General features: G+C 44.3%; 2 protein-coding genes across 2 annotated transcripts; both read right to left on the bottom strand.

Annotated features, from left to right (window-relative positions):
- Positions 1 to 115: 115 nt before the first annotated feature.
- Positions 116 to 3,668, bottom strand: pou5f3 (POU domain, class 5, transcription factor 3). Its single transcript, XM_037485582.2, has 5 exons — positions 2,543 to 3,668; positions 2,295 to 2,406; positions 1,897 to 2,027; positions 1,473 to 1,637; positions 116 to 1,385 (listed from the first exon to the last, which is right to left on the bottom strand). The coding sequence occupies exons 1-5, from the start codon at positions 3,326 to 3,328 to the stop codon at positions 1,125 to 1,127; spliced, it is 1,455 nt and encodes a 484-aa protein (XP_037341479.1). The 5' UTR covers positions 3,329 to 3,668; the 3' UTR covers positions 116 to 1,124.
- A 3,655-nt stretch (positions 3,669 to 7,323) lies between these two features.
- Positions 7,324 to 23,304, bottom strand: npdc1a (neural proliferation, differentiation and control, 1a). Its single transcript, XM_037485245.2, has 9 exons — positions 22,924 to 23,304; positions 14,689 to 14,838; positions 9,904 to 10,014; positions 9,514 to 9,723; positions 9,310 to 9,376; positions 8,960 to 9,050; positions 8,733 to 8,812; positions 8,464 to 8,560; positions 7,324 to 8,371 (listed from the first exon to the last, which is right to left on the bottom strand). Exons 1-9 carry the CDS (start codon positions 23,039 to 23,041, stop codon positions 8,303 to 8,305), a joined length of 993 nt encoding a protein of 330 aa, XP_037341142.1. The 5' UTR covers positions 23,042 to 23,304; the 3' UTR covers positions 7,324 to 8,302.
- Between the last annotated feature and the right edge of the window lie 436 nt (positions 23,305 to 23,740).

Raw genomic sequence — 23,740 nt, 5'->3', positions numbered from 1 at the left:
AACAATAAGGCACAATTACTAGACTAAATCACGGATTAAATTAAAACTTTTGATTATCTCAATGTTAATTCTCAAATAAAGTAACACCATTTAAAATGTGATATATAGATAAAACTGAAAGAAAGAAATACTCCATTAAGCACACAAACTTGTCACAAATATTGAGTGTTATTCAACATTTTGTAAACATAAAAACCCTTTACAAAAACATATTGGAATACAATTTGAAAACATCGATCCGGGTCATATTAAACAATGTCGCTAAAATTCACCTGAGACATTGGGAAAATATTGATTGTGTGCAAATGGCAGATAGCAGCTCAAACATGTGAGTAACAAGACATTATTTAAGTCACATCAGTCCCCTCCTCTCTCCACACACAAATTGTTTGCTAAAAGACAATTAATCAACAACAGTAGGACAAAAATCTAGTATACAAGCAAGGCATATTAGTTTATAAAAAGAAGATTCAACAATACAAAAGAAACGTTGTGCAAAACCAAATGGAAAATGTGAGTATTTGCATTTTACATGAGGCAGCTCAGACAAATACTGCAGCTAGCCTATTCAGATAAAAGTATTGCACAAACATTGACAAACGGTCATGATCTTGGTTTAAAATTCCAACTGATTTCATTATCTGCACCACAGAAAACCTGCCCAGGACTTGGCAAAAGTGGAAGTATTACCATGGCCCTTTAACCTCTGCTCGCATTTACAGCCACATTCTCAACCAAAAACTGGACAACGTATTAAAACAAGTTAAACTCCGTACCAAACCTCCCTTTGACATTGTTCTAATCTTGCAATGATTAAAGCCTATTAGAATAACTTACTATGTATTAGCCAATTATAAACAAAAAAGGGCATGTTCAGTTTTAAATCTCGGTTTGAAGTCAAATCCAGTTATTTGAAGAGGATGTTGCCCACGGCAGGATCAAGGAACCACTCCCATCGCCCTGCTGTAGTCTGTAGACGAGCCTCCCCACTTGGAATGTTTCTATCCCACTATCAACCAACGTAATCTGTAACTGGGTTTAGAGACTCTTCTTCGGCTACAGTGGAGGCCGGACGGAGAGGCAAGGGAAGGCTATCTGTGGCTCCGGTCTACCTGTGCACCCGTTTATCCAGTCAGGTGACCCACTAGTCCGGGGTGCAGGGCTTGTTTCAGCAGGTCAGGCCGATGGAGCTGCGGCATGTAGAGTGTAGGAGGAGGGGCGCCGTGGTAGCTGGAAGCCGGGTAGCCCTGGTTGGGAATCGGGGAGTTGACCATGTTCAGCGGGGAAGGACTCTGCTCGTAGTACTGGCCGTCGCACTCCTCGTCTAGCGGCAGCGCCAGGCGCTTTCCTTTCTGTCGTCGGTTACAGAACCAGACGCGTACAACCTGGCAGGGACAACATTTGTCTTTTAAAATGTGACCAATGAGACGCGTACCTTGGCACATGGGATGTCTTTTGCGGTGTGTACTTACATCTCTCTCTAGACCCAGGTCATCTGAGATGTGTGTGATTTCTTGGGTGTTGGGCTTGGGGCACTTGATGAAGTAAGACTCAAGGGCAGAGCGCACGGCTCCCTCCAGACTGGTCCTTCTCTTCCGCTTTCTGGTATCAACAAATACCCTCTCAATCTTGTACATCTGAGAATTAGAAAAGAGTTAAGCCATACTGAAAATGTGTATCGTACATACCACGAACCACTTGGTTCATGTCAGACACAGAAAGTTTGTGTTACTATTGGCCACTGGGTGGCGTATTACACATCACAAGGGTCTTAATCCAGGCCTGGCCAGAAGAAAGTGAAATGACCAGGCCTGAAAAGATCCATGATCCTATGTGGCTTGGTGAACTTCTGTTGTCTTGCAAACGAGCCGGCAGATGTTAGCGAAGCAGACTTACATCCTGGGGATTGTCCGAGGTCTCTGCCTCATTCAGCCATCTCTGAAGAAGGGGCTTCAGCTTGCACATGTTCTTAAAGCTCAGCTGCAGAGCCTCAAAGCGGCAAATGGTCGTCTGGCTGAACATCTTACCTACGTGAACATACACAACATGTGATATAATAAACCATGAGTCATTGACTTCAGTTTGCTATATTGCAGATTAGTTGCTCTTTTAGTCAATGACGTGGGTCCCATCTAGAAACTTGTCTACGCCCATAAGAACTCCAGCAGGTTTACAATTGGACTTCCATGCAGTATTATTAGAGTAGCTTCCAGATCTTTGAAGACATGACAAATGCTCAATGTTGCAGTTTTCTTTTAACTTTAAAAGCAGAAAATAGCACGATTTAGACCAACCATAGAGGTTTCCCAGGGCAAGGCCAACATCAGCTTGGGTAAAACCCAAGGTAATCCGTTTGTGTTTCAGCTCTTTGGCAAACTGCTCCAGCTCTTCTGTGGAAAGATTCTCCTGGAAAAATGAAAAACAAACTGCAATTTGGAATACATCGGCACTTTAGGGCATTTATTCATTTCTATGAGCTGCACGTGTCATCGGTAATCATTAGTTGGGGAAATTAGAGGACCGATTCAATGGTTGTTCTTACCTCCTCAGAGTCGCTGCACCCGCCGCTGGATGAACCGCTGCTCCGCGTGGAAGAGGCCGGGTTCTGTGCCTGAGGCCCGGCGGCACTCTGGGTGGTGTTCACGCTAAAAAATGCGTTCCCTGGAAGCCCGTTGCTAGGGGGAGATGGGGACATCGATGGTGAAGATGCAGAGGAGGTCGAGGGGTTTTGGTTACTGCTACCGGGTGGTGTGATGTGGCTGATCCCAGGCCAGAAGGACGTGTTCCAGGCCGGAGAGTAGAAGACCCCATGGGACATGGCGGCGGACGCCGGCGCAGTTGGATACTGTTGAACCTTTATCTCCGTTGAGTAGTCATTGCTGGTGTCCTTTTCGGTCTTTATTTCGTGCAGTTTGATTTGCTCCCGGGTCTCCGCTTGTGGGGGGCTCAGGTTTGTAGGCTGGCTGGCTCCCGGTGCGCCGGGTACCTGGCCGGTGTACTCGGGCGCAGCGAATGGATACCAGTGCTTGGGTTGCCCAAACTCTCCCGTTTGAAGATCGGATCCCCGGTAGTCACTGGAGACTGGTGGGAACGCGAAAAAGGTCTGCCCGGAGGCCGGTGTGATGCCACCGTAAGCGGCCTTGTTGTAGAAAAGGCCCGGGTCCGGCAGGACGCCGTGTGGGAGCTGGAATGACGCAGGGCTGCCCGAACACTCATGACCCAAAACCTGGTTGCAAGGGTTGGTGCGGCTGAAGTCGTACGGCCGGACTTGGCACTCCGGACTCTGCGATCTTTCGGACATCTCCCAAAAGGCGTGAGAACCGGTCATAAAGCGAGCGTCCAAAAAATTAACTTTTTTGCAGAGAAAAAAGGTTCGCGGCGAGTTAAATTCTGTTCATCCGTTTGTTTTTCCACGCACACAAACACACTAAAAGAAGGATGAGGAGCTCTGCAAAAATGTGCCAACAACACCTCACCGAGAAAAGTCCGTTTTGGGGGGCGGTGGGGCGATTATGCAAAAATGTAGACCTGGGCTGTTGCCGTTTTGGTGCAACATAACCGTCTACGACCTACAACACGAAGCTCTGCCTTTCGCACCAGTCCCTCCACCTTCAGGCTCAAATGCTCCTCTGCGGCCTCGACCCCACGCGTTCTGCTAATCGCAGCTGCGGGTTTTGGAAAATCACGTACCTCTTCGCCCATTGGCTGGCCGAGCCAATCGCGCACAGCTGATGGTGAATTTGTGAATGACCTTGATTCTTCCTAAAGTAGTGGGCGTGTTTTCACATACATTAAAATCCATTCGGCTGCCCGTTCTGCTTTTAAAGCGGGTTTTAAACTTATCTTAGCATTATACAAAACATATCAACGATTAAACCGCGTTAAGTCAACTTTAAAAAAAAGTATATTTACATTGCTAAATAGGCACGAGCCACTGCTCCTGTAAATACATATTGTAACACTATAACGTCCTCAGCTCATACATGAATTATATTGCTGAGTTTGTTTAAGGTATTCCTATTTAAGGACATTGCTTTGATATTAAAATCCCTGGCATTTAGACCAGGGTTTATTTTAATCAGTATCCTTTCAACTCAATTAAATCATTTGGCGTTCTAGTATGGGATAAATACAACTATAAGTAAAGAAAAAAAAAGATGAAGTAAAAGTAAAGTATATAATGGATTGGGCTACATTTACTTAATGTGACAAACTAATTAATGTTTTGGGCACAAAGATGGGGGAAAAACCGAGCGACTGTGAATCTAAGTATAGTGTTTGGAAAGAATGAGATAAGCCGTGAAGATGTGCTATTTTTTTAAAGGGTGTCTCTATACTGCTTTGTCTTGAATACTAATGTGTATGCGCTACACATATATATAGTGCATACACATTATTATTCATTATATATATATATATATATATATATATATATATATATATATATATATATATATATATATATATATATATATATATATATATATATATATATAAAACATTGTTCACGGAGAAACGGGAGCCACTTTTAAAACCGCATTCTTTGCGGAACTATGAAAGAAAGAAAACAGAGAACTCCATCGTAAAACCTCCAGCCTCATTCAGGTGAACTTCTCCCATTCACCCTTGATCGATGGTCGTTCAAAAGCCTCGATGGCCGCATCACTGGTACAGATGCGCTCCCCCAGCGCGAGTCGTTGGCTGCAGATTGCGGCAGGAAGACACACTGCGGGGAGGGAGGGGGGGGTGCCATTGTACGACCTGGCCCCGGGGCACCCCGTGGATTTCAGATCCCGAGTTGCGATGGTCGACCATTAGCTCCTTTTCAGATTGGAACAATAAGTCTCAACCCTTTGATTCAACACGATTCCGCCCCACACCCACCTCCCCCCCACCCCCCCACCCCCGTCTCCCCCCCCCCCCGCTTGTGAAACAAACACCAGGCTGAAGTTTCACCCTGGTCTGCGGGTCTGATGTCGCCTAAAAGGTCCAGAAGCTTCCACCTTCGGACCAATGAGTGTCACATTCATCCAGGCTTCAGAAGCGATTTTTATTTTCTATTTATTGAACTGGCCTGCTGAAATTAAGCGATACCTCACTGGTGAAACATGTGATGTACAATTACTGTATTTTTCCCAGCTTGTGCTAGTAGATGCATTATTTCACAACAAATGGGGGAATGGAATAACACCACAAACATTTTTCTACACCTCCCATGTGTCTCTCTTTGCCACAGAATCGGATGTAGACTCCCTTTTCTCTTCTGAATTTCACAAATTAACTCATGCCATAATACGGTTACAGCATCCTCCCTGCCCCCATAGATACAAAAAAGGTTACGTAGGCCTGGGACCCGAGATCCTGAGGGGGAATAGCTTAAAAGACATCAAACCCTAACTACACAAGCATTGTTCTGGGCCATGGACTTGGGTGAATAATTGTCATGCAAAAGACAGACAGCAAGAGAGAGAGATAGCAGACTTTAGGCAGGGCGTCAGAGAGAAAGGCACAGCAGAGCACAGAGCTCTCAGGGTGTCCAAAGGAGGGAGGGGGGGGGGGGTGAGCTAGTGTTGAATAGCTCAGTACAGTGAGGAGGAGATGTGTGAGGGGAGTTTCTGGGTATTTAGTTGACCCCCCCTGCCCCCAATGTCTCAGATCTTGTCTTTAGTTCTTTTTAAGTGGCCTCTTCAAGACACCTGGGAGATCTGCTCGCAGGGCAAGTCCGGTCAAACAGAGAAAGAGACGGGTTCAGATAAAAGAAAGGCTGCTGATGCAGCGGCAGTGTGAATGTGTTGCTCAAGGAACTGATTTTTGAACTTTTAGCTTTTGGGGAAAATGTGCTTTATTTTTTATTGGCATGTACCGCTGTCTTTCTTTTTAGGATGTATGTTTTTCTCATGTCAACAGATATGTCATCTTAAATGATGATGATTTTCTTTGACATTAGACAATGCTCTAAATATATTTTGTAATATTGACTCTGCAATCCAGAGAACAAAAAGGCAATTTAAAAGCTTTCATGGTGATTATTTGAACAAAATGAATATGGACACAAAAGAGAGTTTCTACTATTAAAAGTTACGGATTTATAAAACTAATTAGTCTGTAATTGAAATACTGCTCACACCGTTGAGCAACACAAATATCTACCTCAACACAACAATGATGGCTTTTTAATTTCCCTCGGCCCTCCCGTTGATACCCACCTTTACAGACCCTCCGAAAGACCCAGGTTTTCATCCGAGGGCCAATGGCTGCCGTCCTTCCACTGTCCCCTCGCACAAAGGGCTTTTAACGGCCCTTAGCATGTGGCTCAATGGGAACCCACACGGAGGTACATGCCTGATTTCTCACTGAACCTACCCACTAACAAACACACACCCACAGACACACACAATGGGTGTAGTTGTAACACATCTCATTTCACCTTGCAGTGTGAAATGTGATGTGTCACATGAGCGTTTATCTGAAAAGGAAACTCATATCTTGACTTGCTGACTCAGAAGGGCTAAATGTAAATGTTATGCCAGTTAAACCCATCGCGTTTTGAAGAACTGCACACAAATATGGGGGAGGGGGTTTGTAATATTTAAGTTTCTAATAAATAGTTGAATTGCTTAAAAATCCTCTCAATTGAAACAAATGGAAGAGAGGAATTGGTTTTCTGTGGTGCCTATAGTTTGCATGGTCCACATTTTATACTGAGTATTTGATGCAGAGTGGGACTCACTATGCTCTGGTCTTGGCAATCACTCTATCTCAAAGGCCTCAAAGTTTTGGCCTTGTCTCAACCTCGACACACCTCCCTCACACACCGGTGTGTACAACACTGCTTCCACTATCACATACGGATACGGAAAAGCTTGTTTCAGCTCCTCGTTGAAATAATACGTTGTTCATACTGTCGAGTGCTTTGAGGTTTTTATGGCAGCACCATGCATTCAAGTAAAGCATTTTTTATACCCCAAATTCAATCTGAAATATGTGGTATCTTTGAAAAGTTTGGGATCCTAACAGGATTTGAGGAATTATGTTATTGTGGGTTTGAATAATATCTAACACAATTAGTTTTTATTAATGCTCTTGAAAAGGGTAACATCATCAACATCATTTCTAACATTTCTTATTTCTCTCAACCCCGGAAAATACCAGTACCAGTTGCATTGTTTTGACCTCTGTTGGATCTCTTTCCCTCTGTGCATGTGGTTCTTAGATCTATCACAAATAAAGCAATGAGTTGCGATTGCTTTTTATTTTTATATATATATATATTTTCTTTTTCTTTTTCTGGGGAGTGTATACCAAGCACAGAAGGAAACAAAGTAATTTCCACATGTGGTAAAAATTTTAATTCCAATCCTTGGTCTGCATGTACAAATATCTATAAAAGTGAACACATTCACTCTTTGTATGTACATTTTGCAGCAAGAAGTTAACCTGGGCCCGACAAGAAGACAGCGAGGAGAGAGCGACAATACAAGATAGTGATATTTACCACCTACACATCCATCAGTATAGTCCGTCACCAAAATTTCATTCAAGTGCTCCTAAGTCACTTTTACTGTACGTTCCTCCTTCAGCAACAAGATGCATACATACAGGAGGCCGAATAGTTCAGCAAAGCATTAATCAAACACAGTAAGTCAAACCATGCAAACAGACGTCATCAAGTACTTCATTTTCATATATATATATATATTTATATTCTGTATTCTTAAAATCTGTGTAGTATGTGCAGCCTTTATGACAATGAATAAAATCGGCAACACCAACAGTAACAACCTTGTGTTGTGTTAGGGAGTTTTTACAAAGGTATCAGAGATTTGATCTGTCAGGAATGTGGTTTAGTGGGATGAATGTGGTAGCTATGCATGACAAAACAAGGAGAGGGCACCTGTTTCTCTGCTTATGTATGTGTGTGTCTGTGTGTGTGTGTCTCAGTGTGTTGTAGACGTCTGCTGTTGGATCACATTCTTTGGAAATAGCTGCAGAAATGAAGGAAAGTGACAACGGGGGAAAGAAAAATCGACAAAACACCTGTAGGGACATATCCGGGACGGCTCTGATAACATTGCGTCAGAAATAAATTAACAAGGAACTCAACATACATTTGTAGTGAGAAATGCCGTTATGGGGGCAGATATAGTAGAGGGGAAACAAGAAAACAATCTTCTTTATTTTTTTTTTATCACCTCTGCCAGTGTCCTCCATTTCTATTTGCATGCAATGTGAGATCAAGTGGTTTCCTCCAGAGAAGTGGCTCGTATACCTGTGTGTAAATATGTGTGTGTTTGCGAGGTGTTCAAGAATTCCCTTGATAATGTAAAGTGGAGTCATCAAACAGCGGGTTCTTCACTTCCATCTCTCCAGTCTGTGAAGGAGGAAAGAAAATTCACTTTGAGTCACGTACAATCATCAGAGCTGATCGTTTTAAGCCTAAGTGCATCTGGGTGGTTTCCCTACCGGGGCGAGTCCGGGACACTCGTACACCGTGAAGTCCCCGCCCACTTCCTCCTCGTCGGACGTGACCTCGTCGAGGACCTTCTGCTCGGGTTTGTTACTGAAGAAGGAAAAGAACAGACCCCGGCGTTAAGGCAAACACGGTCAGAGGAAGGGGTTGAACATTTCCACTCTGCATTAAGACATGCGAGGAGAGAAAAAGTCAAATGGGAGGGAGTGGCACAGAGAGGGTAACATTTTTTTTTTTAAAAGACGTAAAAAAAACAACTTACTTTCCCATCGAGAGCATCTGCTGTTTTTGATGTTGGTAGTGATACATTTGAGCGCTTTGAGCCAGTGTCTTATCCCCCACCTGAGGAGATGGCAGAAGAAGGACGTGTGGATGACACTTTTAAAAAAACAAGCCTTTCCAGTCACATGTTTCCAGTCACATGTTACGGTTCCTACATAAGAAGAAGCGAGAGCTCTAACAGTTACAGTTAGGAGAGGGAACGCTTACAGATGGAGCGTTGGTTGTGGTTGCGGGTACGCCTGCCCCTTTGAAAGCAGGGTAGTCCACCTTCTGAGCCAAACGAGAGTCCTTTTGAAACCTGCGGGGGGGGGGGGGGGGGGGGGGGGAAATTGTGAGTTTTTTGCAAAGCACCTTTAACTTTAAAATGAACAGCGGGTGGAAGCTGGCTTTTTAAGAGTGGTAAAAAGTGGCACGGGTGGAATGATCAAAATTGTGAGATGAAATAATCGACATCGAGTAAAATTGAGTGAGAGATTTGTTCAACTTGAGATTACTCAACAACACATAGATCAACTCAAGTGTCACGTTACTTTTGAATTCAAGTCTTGCGTACTCACTTGACGAAACAGACCGTTGCCAGGATCAGGGCCGCAGTGCCGACCACCACGCACAGCGAAATCACAACTGCAGGGTTTCACCAAACACAGAGGGAAACAAAAAGGGGAGCAGCGCATGTTAGGGAGCGAACCAGGGACTGAGTGGCCAGGCTTTCACTTCCTCCGGGGGGGGGTAAGGCACTCGGGACATAGGATCAGACTCACTGACGATGATGTTGTCACTTTTGGATGTCGGCACAGCTATAGGACCAACGCGGCCCTGAACCCCCGTGGGCCCGGGCCGGGGGCTCGGGGTGCCGGGAGGGCCGGACACTGCGGGGGCTGCAGTGGTGGCGTTGAGGGTCTCAGTCAAGAGACGTCCCCGGTTTGTCTGTTTGAGTTTGGAGGCATCCGTCTCAACATCGGCTGCGGCCACTGGAGACAGTATAGAAAACAAAAATCAGAATAAAGGGGACGTCTCAACATCTGATGCAGTTAAATCTCAACTAAAGGACATGTGGGGATCATGTTAAATCTTCTTTGCTTAAAGGTAACTGCATATACTAGAAGAACTTAAAGGCATACCCCACACATCTGACCTCAAAACTCTCTTACCAGGATGTTTGGTTCGCTTTGGTGGTTTGAACTCTGTCACTTCCTGTTTTTCAATGACGGAGTGAATGTAATCGATTTCTTCATCCAGGTCAGGGTAGAATGCCACTTTACCTACAGAGATGGAAACAAGATTCAAAGTTGCAATGATTAACTTCAACAGGAATTAACTCAATGAATCAACAAAATAAATGAGAATGATTTCTCTCAGGGGTGTACTTTAATCTAAACTGGGAAATGGGACCAATGACATATTTGTCTAATTTAGCTAAGCAGCTCCCATTTTTTTCAGTGTCCTCCATTTCTATTTGCATGCAATGTGAGATCAAGTGGTTTCCTCCAGAGAAGTGGCTCGTATACCCGTGTGTAAATATGTGTGTATATATAGCTGCTGTCCATACTCATGTCCCATAAACTTATACTTATTACATATATTTTTGCATCGCCAATCACATGACTAACTATTACGCATGATGAAAGGCAGAGACTGAGGGCCCATGCCCTTGTGTCTGAAGTGATGAACAGGGAGTGTGCCCATGTGGGTTGTTTGTTTGTGGACGGATAAAAAAGAAAAAGAAAAAAAGGAGACAATACTAAACTGTTGTTAACAGCCCTTGAGCCCAGACAGTGAGCCGCATTCCTGCAGTACGGCCGAGGTGTCCAGGGCGACCGGGGCCGACAGTGTGTGTGGCCGGGGGAGGAAGCACCGCAGGGGGGGGGGGGGGGGGGGGCACGAGTACTCAGCCAAACTTTGGCCCCATCGGCTCCGAGTGGCTACATTTACAATAGATCCCGTCGCTCACTGCTAATGGTGGCGGTGAAAAGTGCTATTTGTGAATAGGTTACTCTGCAATATGTCTAATGCAAAATCATAGGCATTTTCCCCCAAAGCTGCAGAGGCAGCAACCCGTGTGAAAAGAAGGAAAGGAAAATTCTGATGTGAAAAAAGAGAAGTTGCGTGCATTTCTTGCTGAAGGTGATGAGCCAGCTGGCATCAATTGCCAATAAAAGTTGTTTTGATTTATGTTAAAACCAGCGCAGACAAATAAATCATCAACTCAAGATAAATATATCTAAACAAAACTGTCATGGCCCATTTAAACGCCACCTTTACTACATTAATGATTACATAGTCACTTGTGCTCCAGAAGGCCGGCCATCTGGCTGAACTAGTATGTATGATATGACATGCCAGCACTTTCACTGCCTGCTTTGTTATTTTCTTACCCCCCTCCACTAATGGCCATTTAGTGCACTCCATGGCAGGTGCCAGTGGAGGAGGGATGCACCATCTGCACTTTGCAGGTGGTTGAGAGCTCCAACTGTGCCCATGTGCCCTCCAAGAGCGTGTTTTAATGCAGAACATTTTACAGATAAAAAACAATGAGCTATATATCGTGTATTATCTTTGGTGTGGATATCTTTGAAATGTGCAGGGAGATGTTACAAATGGATGAGCAGTATTTATTATTACAGAAATCCTCGTTCAAAGTTGATCATTTACCCCCCAAAAAGGCCTCTTCCGATTGTCTGCATGTGTGTGGTTTGTCACACACATGCAGACAATCATAAGTGTCTCACACATCACACTAAGCACGCACCGATCTCTGTGTGACAGAGTCTTGTCACCGGCTTGATAATGACCCATAACCTCCTGAGAGGCACCCAGGGGGCAGTTGGGTACAACAAACAAACAATAAACAGCTCAACGGGGATTCAGGTTCGCACACATCTGTCCTGTTCCATTTCCCCTTTTAAAAAGCATTCACCTTTCTTCCTCCCACAAACCACATACATGAACACACACACACACACACGTGCTTCCTGCCGCTCAAAATCAGACAGTTTACACAGATCCTGACACTTGTTGGTGGATATTTGTGTTCATTTCATTTTACCTTGATCTACAATACCAATAATCTACAATACAATACCAATAATTTTTAAATCTTGTGTCTACCAGAATTGAGTGGATTGCAAGTAAGTGAACACAATGTGTCCCAATTACAGTGAGCAGGTCCCTCAGTCCAGAGGTCCTGCTGCCTTCTAGTGGTACATCTAATGTATGGCATGCATAGAAGGAAGAGATGAAGCCAGATACTTAAGGTTTGAGTTATAGCTAATTTTAAAATTCTCGGAAGCAAAAATCATGACAGACTCCAGAGTACAGTTCAAAGTTAGTGTCTTGAATGAGGGAGTGGTGCACAGTTTAAGATTTTGCCCATTAAATCTGAAGCTGATCAGTTAACGCAGTTTCGCTCCGCTCCACCTGCTATAAAAACGTAGTCACAGATGACTGCAGAACCTTTGGTGAAAACAGGAAGTCTGTTACAATGTTCTACCTTCAGTAAACAGTCTCAATCGGTTAAAACATTTTAAAAAATGAAATACATTTATTTTTTCCAAGTAATTGGAAAGAAGAAGAAAATAGGAAAGAAGTATCTCCCACATGTTTTTTATGAGACTATAATGGGTGGACCTGCGAGCCTGTGACGGAGCACCAAACGTTTTTAAAGTTGAATGCGTCGATTTAGTGCATTTTGGCAGGAAGACTAAGAGCCGAGATCTATGAAGAAGTTGCTGCACAACATCTGCAAAGAGAGCGTCTGCCAGCACATCACATGAGACCTGTGAACATATTATATAATATACAGTATATAATATTATTGGGTTTATTTTGAAAACGCATTATGTGTAGAAGAGTGATGGCATCATTAACAACTCTGTATCTGTACATATAAAATGTTTACCTGTATATAAAACAGAAGGGATATCAGAGGATGATGCAATCATTTCACAGGTTAGAAGCAGAGCGGCTTGCTAACAATCCCCTCTATCACTTAAAAAGAGTAAATGTTATTCAATTGGCTCTCACTCGGTTTAGTTATCCAACGTCTCATTACTAAAGTAAACTGATATTCATGTTTTTTGCCACCGAGCCCCTAAAGTGGTTGTTTGAATGCCTTTATATTTCCAGTTTGTTGATTGCTCTATTGTATATTATGTAAAGTAAAAAAATAGAAACACGTATGCACATGAAGAGACAGCCCTGCCTTTAGTACATACACAATTTAATTGCACACTTTGTGAGCCTGCGGACAAAAGACACGGCTTCCAGGAACACTGCATGTTTACCAATGGCAGCTCACGCCTCCATGTCAAATACAAGCAGGTCCTAGCTTTCAATAAAAAAGTGCTACGGGCGCCTGACTCAACCTTGTATGCCCTCTGTATGCTGTTTGAAGTCACAGCCAGTCAAACTGACCAAAAAGGTACAAGACGACAGGTATTAAACCATGTCGGACACAGAGAAGCACTGAATCGACATTTTTATTATAATATATAAAGACATGTGATTTAAAGGAGAGGAAGTTGGAAAAGAGGAGGAGCATCAGTTTACTTTATACTTTATACTTTGAAATATCAAAGAATGATAAATTCAGACATATGTGTAATGTCTGATGACTAGACCATGTAAAGATGTCTAAAGGAAAAAAATGTCAATGAAGACCCGTACGACCTATTGCTCGACAGCTCTGTTAAAGCACCCAGCAGCCCGCCCTCTTGTCAATACATTAAACGACGTATTCATGTCTGGCCCACTATCGAGACATGTTGCTTTTAGAAAAAGTGCTCCGGGATATCACTGCGATTATTCTGTAGAAACAGTGGAAACGCTGAAAATTTCCACCTGGCTGCACGGCCAGTGAGTCAGCCTGATGACAAAATGCGTTTTTCTAGATCAAAGCTTGTGTGTGGGCCTCCCATGCGCCTCACTGTGTTCTGTGGTCTTTCAGGGGTTTTATGTAACCACTAGGGAGCTTAGCTGAGGCTTATGATGTGCTGGATTCACCACGCAAACAAAAGCATCACACATGAGTCACAATTCAAAGTCAAAATAATGGATCAGGTTTTATCATTGTAATTTTTTTTTTAAAAAGAACTCTACTTCTGCATGACAGGACACTTCTCTCTGATGCTCATCTCCCGCTCGTGTTTGCTTCGCTCTGATGCCGTCGCCAATAATTTGAGCCGAGTCTGTATCCTCTCCTGACGCAGACCCATCTAAATTATTAATCCTACAGAGGACACACACACACACACACGCCCTCCAACAGACAGAAATGAGCAGTCTCACACACACACACACACACTTGTGCCAAGGCAAGCAAGTATACATAAGATGTTTCAATTTCCCTCTAATTTCTGCTGCGCCATTGTGAGCCAGCAGGGCGACGTCGTGCCACAGAGAAACAGAAAAATAAGATTTACTTCACTTTGCCAGCTCGGCTCGTTCGGTGAATGAAATTTGATTGTGTGATGGAGATGAAGGGCGAGAGAGAGAGAGAGAGAAAGAGAGAGAGAGACATAGTGAGGGGGAATGTCGTCTAAGTGATTAAAGCCGGTGCGGGGGCGACGCTTACCCGTGTGTGTGTATGTGTGTGTATGTGTGTGTGTGTGTGGGTTGTGTGTTGCAGATGCAGCAGGGACCGGGGCAGATTAAAAACCACAGAGGATTAGACCGTGCCACAGTTGTCAAAGATATAGATGGAGGGAGAGCGAGGACCTGAACCAGGGCGTGGATTCAAGACAATTAGACAAGAGAGGAGCAAACTGGAGAAGACACTGGAGATGTGGGAAAAGGGAGGGTGTCCTCTCTGACTGTCAGTTCTACATTTAATTACCGGAGCAAACCTCTGTGTGTGTGTGTGTGTGTGTGTGTGTGTGTGTGCGTGTAGCGAGCGCAGTGTGTTTGTGTGTGAAATGTTAAGAGAGTGCATTTCTTACCATGCTGATGGTGCCTCTTCCTCACCATGCAGCGACCTTCCTTGTTCTCCTCCAATGGGGAGAGGCAGGGGCCACATCGGGAGGAGCCAGGCCTGCAGAAGTGGCGTCCCGCTTTAGCACAATCTATATGGAGAGGGCACTTACTGCCAGCTGGGGAGGGGAGAGAGAGAGAGAGAGGGGGAGAGAACACACTTCGTTAGTATCACAACAACCAAAATGTGATACAGGAAATTGTGCTTTTAATGAGGCGACTAAGTAGCATTTGTGTGCTATAAAATTACTCTCAATAAGAGCAGCATCAAACACTTTAGTTTGTGAATGTGTCGGCTCTTCTGCTTCAGTACGAGAACATCTGCCCACAAATAGAGCTTCTACTTATGCCAGATTTGTATTACAGCATCCCTGAGTTTTTTTTAAATCTTTAACCTGATAAAAGGTTTCAGAAGGGGAAACGTTTGCCAGATAGGTCAACAACGTTTTCACAGTAAGAAATGCACATTTTTCCTGCATTACGTAATGCGCAGACCCCACCCGATTAACAACCAGAGTCAGGTTAAACCAAAGCAAAGAGAGCCAGAGAGCTGCACTCCCAAGGATCACAATCGGATTAGACAAACAGACAATTTTCCAATGCACGCACAAACACACACACACACACTAACAGCTCGGGATACACACTCAGGGAGAAGTGGGTCGCTGATCCACAGCAGGGGCGGTCGGTAGCGGAGGGCAGGAGGAGCACCGGAGTGCAGAGCGGATAATGAGCGGCCCATTGGGTGTTTATACTGACGCCACAGACGGGGGGCCGTGTGCGGAGGAAAGACGCTATTCTGGGAGTTGGGGGGGGGGGGGGGGGGTCAATGGGCCTCAAAGGTCAGGGCTGTTGGAGTCTTAAAAAGGTGACGGAACAGTTTGAAAAAACTAGTTTGGGTTATTAAAATGCTCTTATGAAGAGACCAAACACTTCTTCATGAATGGGATCATCAGCAGCTGTGCGAAGAGGTTTTGGTGAATCACTTTGGTGTTATGAGATACAATACTACTGCAGATTTGTTTCCCCCCCCCATTTTCTACATAAGAGAATTAGAGATTCATAACACATGCCAGGAAATGGCCGATGGGGATATCGCAATGACCTCCATGGCAACACGGCCTGTGACATCAGGGAAGGCGCGATTTGGATGGAGGACGTGTGCAGACGGGGTTGGTGGCAGAGATGAAGAGCAGATAGAAGAAGAGGACTTGCCTTTTGTATTTTTTGTACACATAAATATCCTTAAACATGCATCCATCAAAATCATTGCTTTGCCTAAATGAAAACAGATCATTGGTATTCACAATTACTGTTGTATTTATTTCTCGTAGCAGCTTAAAGATGCGCTGAAAAGGGAAAGCGTTTGAACTAAAAGCTGAAGAAAATAAATAAATCTCAAAAGGAGCCAATCCATTTAAAAATAAACTTCAAGAACAACCTCACATCACAAACACCACAGAAAGGGACACAAAACCGAGGACATACACACATTGAACACTCGGCTGTGCAAGCGCACACACATTTAGATGAGTCTACACACCGCAACAACACCAGGGGGGAAGGGGGGGGGGGGGGGGGTCTTCTGGTGGTCGGCCTCAGGGAGTGACGCACGTGTAATCGGAGAAGCTTGGTTTTGCGTTTGTGTCAGAGACACGGAAGGAGCCGGAGGACGAGGACGCTTGTGTAACATCTGTAGCCGATGGCCAGCGGCTCCTCTCGCTGCCACAGAAGCATCCGGCGCGTAGACGGACGGACGGACGGAGACGTCTTTCCCCACAGCTCAGGTCACTTCTGTGCGTAATTGCTGCCCCACCCACACATCCCCGGAGCCAAGTTACACCGCATCCTAGCGACATGTGCCGAGCCCCCGCATCGCTCCCACCACTAATGGTTTTATCCCCCCGATTGTGGTGGCGTCTATTTTTACATGGCCTTTTAATTTCCCTGCAGGTATCTATTTCATGTGTTCTTATTGATTTTCTTACAATCCCTCGTGACCTTATAGAAGACATTAATATCACCGGAAATAAGTCGTGGTCATGGGCCTATGCCATGCTTACTCTTGGTCGGTTGTTAGCTACGGTTGTGTCCACCATGGTGAATCACAAACACAACAACGATTTGTTCTAAAGATCCACCAACCTTTTCATTCAAGATGACAATGTCCCACATCACTCCGGTGACGGAGTACCATGCTGCCCACCCAGTCACGTCTGCCTCCCTCTCATCCTCCTCCGCACACACCCTCGCCCCAAATTATTCCACCAGGCTATCATTTCTTAAATGATTTGACGACCCTTTGATCCGACCGTCTGAGGATCAAGGGCTGGCCCCAGATCAGGTGCAGGTGGCGGGAGTCGCGTCAGAGATCAAACGGCTTATTCCCGTGTAAAGCTCCGTGACCTCTCCTCAATGTGAGGAATAGACCAGAACACATTTGTCATATGGGTGGCCTGGAAAGATACACAAAGACCTCGGCTTCCCAGGCGTGCTGTGGCAATGTGGCAACAATGTCCGAGACTAAAATTGCACTTCATAGCCAAACCATTTGCTGCATCATGCACAAAAAAAAGATTTAAATCCTGGCACGTAAATGAGTCCCTGCAATGTAAGAGAAAAAGGGGTATTAAATCCCTCTTATGAAAGCGAGCAGGAAATGCCAGCTATATTTCATAAATCTGTCGTTGTTACAATGATGCATCTCGGCACCCGTAGACAGAACTTCATCCGTTATTCATCACGGGGGATGTTAACGTGGTGGAACCTACAGCAGTCACACAGACGCAGCCGCCTTATACGTACACAACACACACAAAAACAGACTCGATTGGGAATGTGTGAGGCATGGTAACGGTGAGAAAAGCAAAGCCGGTCAGGAGATATTGGGACAGCTGTCCCTCCGAAGCAGCGTTCATAACCACCCAGCAACAGATGCACGAAAACAAGTTCAGTGCGTATAATGACGTTGGTGCAACGTAGCAAAGGGATATATATGCATATAAATGCATTTAATGGTGCCGTTAGATGCTGCTCAACCGCCCCGTTATTGGCGGAGTGGTTATATGCCCGCCTCCTTTTGTGTGCATCCAGGTAAAGATGTTGTTTTGAGGACTAAATGTCAACAAATATGGATCGAAGCAGAATACATGTTAGACACACGTTGTGAATTTGGTGTTCTTTCATTTCTTTTTGATACATTTGGACTTTACCAGGCTATGGGAAATCAAAAAAGAGCCTACGCTACCGCCACTGCAATGTAATATTTCTATTAATAATTGATTATCATTAAAATAGTGCAGTCAAATTTAATCTGAAACTGAAATATCCTGTTTATAATAATAAATATGGATGCAAAAAAGCCTCTGGCAAAATAAGATAATTCAAAGTTTCAAACTTGATGGTACAACCCTAGAACTCGCACAAGTGGGTGCGATTATTATTATTACTGTATTACCAAACTACAAATGTTTCATGGCTCTTTATTTGAAACCCAACTGGATCTGTGAAGGGCCTCCTCATGGTAATTATATGACAAAGCAGCTCATGCATCTACATGCACCAGCATAACAAAGGAAACACGCAAGTGAATGTCAAGCCGAGCCTCCCACTCGGCGCTGTCGCTAATTAGAAAGCTCATCAAGGAGGGAGATAAATACAAAACAAGAGAGGGACAGCGAGCTGGGGATGGAAAAGATGCATTGATGGCGGTAGAGGTAACTCAGGAGAAAGTTTCACCTGCAGCAAATGAAAAGTGACTTTGTTAACCATCTGCTGCTGAGAGCTGAGAGGCAAACAGAGGCTTAGTAACGGCCTCCAACCCACCCACCCACACACCCCCCCCCACACACACACACAAAGATACACACTCATGTCACCATTAACGTGGGCTCCTTCGAGCTGTCCTACAGCTGCAATACAATAACATATCACACAACCTTGTGTATGCATGTGTGACTGTGAGGGAAATGGGTAGGCAGGGAGGGTCATAAACTCCCATTGTGTGCTTATCCTGACCTCCTGATAGCAGACAGGATGCAAGACAAACACTCCAAATCAAGTGGAAACATTTAAGGGCTCTGCGTGGAGCTCTTTGCTTGATATATTACCACCCTGTTTATTTCCACATGGGTAAAATGTCTGTCTGTGTGCTCAAGTGTATTTTGTGTAAATATGCTGCTATGCTCGCTCCAAAAATGACAAAAGCCAAATATTGCCCAGCAGCTAGTTTCGAGTGCTTTGTTTTTATAGGCGTCATTCGGGACGAGGGATGTTTGTCAGGATTAATGTGAAAATATGCTCTGGAAGACATAAGACAATACAAATATGTCATATTTGGATATTCTAGCACAGTGATTATACAGTGCTTGAATCGTTCCAAAGGGTAAAACAAATGTAAACCTTAATGGAAAGTATTTTATGATGAAGTGAGACATTCTTTAAGAAACCCAGTTGAATTGTAATAAAACCCAAATGTTCTGATCTATCATCTTATTTACCGATTATACAGACATATTGTCTTTGATACAAATATCGTCATAAAAAACAACAATAATCCCAATAATAATCTGAAAATTACATCATATTTTCAGATGTTTTGGAAGGAATTACACTTCTGATCAAGAAATTGCTCAGTCAGCCCAAAAAAACAAAAAGAAAATGAGTAAAAACGCTGCAACATGAACTTGCATATTGAAAACTGCCAGTCAGAAAGCCATGAGCCAACTTTGCATGACTTAATGCGTGGAAACTGTCTGTCTTATCAGTTTCAGTACGAGCATGGCGTAGGTGTTGTGTTCCCACCGTAATCGGATTCAGTGGCTCTTGCATGTCACATTTCTTCACCACACTCGGTGGAAAATGGGGCATGACTAAGCACCTGTCCCACACGCAGACACGTCACAGTGCTGAGGAAGGAAATCAGGCAAAAGGTGAAAAGGAAATGAATGAAAACTGAAGAATTTCAGATTGTAGAAGGTGGAAATTCTTTTCTCTCCTGCCTGATCTGCCCTTTGTCATTGTTCTTTTCTGTTGCAGCGACTAATGTCACGCCGCACGATGACGAGTCCAAATCATTGCACAGCAGATAATTACTGTGTCATTAACGCTAGCGTGGGGAAGAGCAGCCCCCCCCCCCCCCCCCCCCCACCAAGCAGAACAACTGTTTAATGGAATTAGAGCAACAGCAGCAAGGATGCATGTTTGTAAAAGCGTCCCACATGACTCTTTAGTTATTTTCCTCTCCCGGTCGTCATCTTTGTTTGCCTGTGGATGGGCCAGTCGTTTCAACGAGCTGCTCCTACAATAATTAGATTGACTAATGCAAACGGAAAAAAAGCCCAAATTGATCAGGCTCAAATGGCTCACAATTAACTTGAGTTTAGTTCTTCGGTAGAAAACCTGCTACCTTTTTTTTTTTTACAGGAAGATTAGCTGCATTTCGCAGTAAGGATGTGGACACGTACGCGTGGTATCCTGCACAGAAAAAGCGGCTGACATAGTTAATGACCTCTTTTTCTGACTGAATCGGAAAACCAATCAAGGTGGATCGCAGGCGCGGGTCGAACTAAAGACGCACCGGCCTGTGCGACAATTAAGGCTGCGGGGGGTCCTGAAGCTAAATGAGAACGGAGCGTTTTGTTCCAGCCAAACTGTGCTGGCTGCGGCTGTATCACATGTCCGGGAGCGCTCTGTAAGTTGATTCATCGCTGCCCTTCTCATTTCCGGGAGAGGCCTGGTCAGCCGGGAGGACGAAAGTCAGGGACCAGGGGAAAAGGAGCAGGTTGTTTTGAAGAAGCCACAGCAAAGCCTCGGTCGACCACTTATACTTAACAGACAGTTGAGAAAACAAAAGAGCACGATGGGAACATCCATAGTGTCGTTTCTGACTATTGCACTACGATGGTTACCAGCGTAGAGTCGCAGGGCCGCTGAAGATTGCTGGTAATGTAACATCCCCTCAAGGACCTCACAAGCTACAAAGCAGAGCCATTTGAAAGAAGAGGAAGCACCTTTCAGCTTTCATGACTTCCACGGGGCTTCAGTGTGGATGTAATCTGATCGATAAAAATGCGTCACAGAAGTTACCTGGTGTTTGTGATTGAGCTGACGACTCGAACGCTCTCATATGAATCGCCATCTCTGTGATCATTGTACCGCACGCACCGTTGCGCCCGTCACTTCCCGTGACTTTTAAATGCTCTCAATCCCCTTCTACAAAGTCAGTAGATGACTAATTGTGCTGCAGGGAAACAAAAATGATGACTGAAAACCCCTGCAGCTACCGGTTCTGTGTGTGTGTGTGTGTGTGTGTGAGGCTGAAGATATTAATTGTTAAAGATTAACCCTGGTGGAAGGAAAGGCCACAGGCAGTGGGTCTCTGAATAATCATCACACCCGCTCAATGTGGGCTCGGTGAATGACAACCCTGGCATTTAGACAGGGCAGCACAACAATGAGCCGGGTGAATTAGAATATCGAGAGCTGAATGTTAACATTAGAGCAGCAAGAACACTCATACGCACTAGTACAAACTCTGGATGTCAGGGGAAATGATTCTGTACCTTGGCAAGCAGACTGGACACGCAGGTTTATGTAGATTTTGGACAACTTCTATCCCAAGAACCGAGTGATCTGCGTGAAAGCTTTCTGGAATATTTAAACATGACGATGTGTCGACGTTGGCTGAATCAACCTGATTACTATGCATTTCATGCTGTTGTCACACCATCCGGCAAAATCACCCTGGAACCAGAGTCCCTGTTCAAACTTGTTGTGGCTCCGCAGAACCCTTCAATATATTCAACCATACGTAAAGCAGCGTTTACTTAAAAACACAAGACTTTAAAAAAAAGCACGTGCAGCTGCATTGTACAATGTGCTGGAGTCACTTTACGTCAAATAGGAGAGAATATAATATGTTAATGCAACTCAACAGTCAGCCCAAAATACTGACATACCACTACTACACGCTCTCTGTAAAACAAGACACACATTGGAGCAAAAAGTGGAATGACAGCTTTGTTTGTCTCCATCTTGTACGAAATAGTTTTAACTTCTCAATGTCCCAAAACTATCTTCCCCCCACAAATCCTCTTTTCAGCACCGGCGAGGAATTTGGTATTTGGAATGGTTCGATTTTAATGAAATGCATATTAAAAACATAATCAGCAGACTTTATTAATTTACTCAGCAGAAGAAAAACAACACTGACACTGCGACACCCCCCCCTGTGACATCACGCACTGCCTTCTGTCGGCTGGAATGGACCCCCCCCCCCCGCGGCTGAATGCATTCATGTTTTGGTGGGAAATAAAGCGCATGAATCCACACGGGTCTGTGTCCCCAGGTCAAGTGTGTTTGTGTCCTCTGATAAAGGATGAAGATGTGAAAACCCAGCTGTTGGTTCTCCCAAATGGTCTCTGTGTAAAAAACTCAGAGGCAGATTATCCCCCCCCCAGCAGTCATCAGTGTGTGGGAGACCCATTACACACACACACACAAACAGACACACAACTCATAGAGCGCCCTCAAATAAGTCTCTAATATCTAAAACAGTGTTCAAAACAGTTTCTGGATTAACCTGTTACTCAAAGTATTCACAGATTGTCGTGCAGGTCACAGACAGTTGCTCCTCATTCTCGATGTGCAAAATGTTGTTTTCTTCAGGCTTTTGCTCAGATTAAATAAACAGCAGGCTTTTGTTTTTTTTTTAAAGTACACTGTGTGTATAGTGATTAATGAGCTAATCAAAGCAATACGGAGTCAAACATTAAACAATGAAAATAGCAGCTCCATATCACAGAAAAACAATATTCTTATGCATATTGTCCTATCCAATGCTTACTTGCGTTTGTCTTGGCTGGATTCATGTAATATTAACAAAACACAAATATTTGACCACACAAGGAAACGCATTGAGTGAGGAAGGGAATTGTGTTATTTTTCTCACCCATGTCCTTTCTTTGTGCTCATACAGGTGACGTTAGGTGTCTAAGATGTGCTGTCTAACCTGTCCAAAAACGTCCATCTAAACACAACCACTTTAACGGTTAAAGATGAAAACTGGTTTAAAAACCACACGTGTTTTCCCTAATAAAAAAAATTAAAATTATATAAATATTTTTTTTAAAAGGGCATTCGTTTGACAGTTCTTTTCTGTGTCGCGGGCCTCGGGTGGGAACCGTGTGTCGGTGCGTACTTACCGGGAGGGCTGGCGCGGACAGCGACGCCACTGAGGAGGACCGCGGCGAGCAGCAGCAGCAGCGAGGCCCGGCGCAGGCGGCCGCTCTGCGGGCTGGAGAGCAGCGGAGGCGGCGGCATCCTTGGGGTCTTCTAGGTGACGGCGAACCGCTGACGGTGACGGCGTTTCTTGTCATTCCCCCATCGCTTCTCTTTTATGTTTGGATGTTCTTTGCGGGGTTTTTTCCTTCGTCTTCCTCTTTTTTTTAAGGCCACACACAGCGAACTGGTAAAAATTATTACCGCGACGCAGACCGTGACACACTGCGCACTGTAATCCGCGGCAGTGCTAAAGATAGCGGAGCTTCAAGCAGAGGGAGGAGGAGGAGGAGGAGGGGTGCCCGTATCTGCGTGCGTGTGTTTGACATGCTGCCTTCAAGGTCTCCTGGTGAACTCCCACATACAAACACATGTTTGTCCAACGGAGGAAGACCTGTGTTTTACAGATTGATATTGACGTTATATTGTTATGCTGACAGTCCTCTAACAACCCAGTCAATTTATTTCCTTCTTTTCTACTCACAACATGACAATTTCACGTCAAGCGAAGTAAAAACGGAATAGAAAACAATGCAAATATGGACAATATTTTTATGATTATTGATTTTAAAATTTAGCTTTTGACATATTTAACTTATTATTTGTTTCTGCTAGCGTAAAAACATCCACACATAATAGACAAAATGCTTCTGCAAATGGAAATGCTACTGTTTCCCACAGTACCTGAAGGCAGCAGGTTACTGAGCAAATACATGAAGGTACGTTGGACTTGATAACGTT

The sequence above is a fragment of the Pungitius pungitius genome, chromosome 18 (genome assembly GCF_949316345.1).
Source record: "Pungitius pungitius chromosome 18, fPunPun2.1, whole genome shotgun sequence".
In the NCBI taxonomy this organism is placed as follows: domain Eukaryota; kingdom Metazoa; phylum Chordata; class Actinopteri; order Perciformes; family Gasterosteidae; genus Pungitius; species Pungitius pungitius.
This window is presented reverse-complemented; position numbering and strand designations above follow the sequence as displayed.

Bases quoted from the DNA above. Each gene is read 5' to 3' on its own strand.
- pou5f3 (XM_037485582.2), bottom strand. From the start codon at position 3,328: ATGACCGGTTCTCACGCCTTTTGGGAGATGTCCGAAAGATCGCAGAGT. The intron at 2,407-2,542 runs GTAAGAACAACC...TCATTTTTCCAG, and splicing joins GGTGCAGCGACTCTGAGGAG to GAGAATCTTTCCACAGAAGA. The intron at 1,638-1,896 runs GTAAGTCTGCTT...TCTAATTCTCAG, and splicing joins CCTCGGACAATCCCCAGGAT to ATGTACAAGATTGAGAGGGT.
- npdc1a (XM_037485245.2), bottom strand. From the start codon at position 23,041: ATGCCGCCGCCTCCGCTGCTCTCCAGCCCGCAGAGCGGCCGCCTGCGC. The intron at 14,839-22,923 runs GTAAGTACGCAC...TCCCCTCCCCAG, and splicing joins TGTCCGCGCCAGCCCTCCCG to CTGGCAGTAAGTGCCCTCTC. The intron at 9,377-9,513 runs GTGAGTCTGATC...GAAACCCTGCAG, and splicing joins AAGTGACAACATCATCGTCA to TTGTGATTTCGCTGTGCGTG.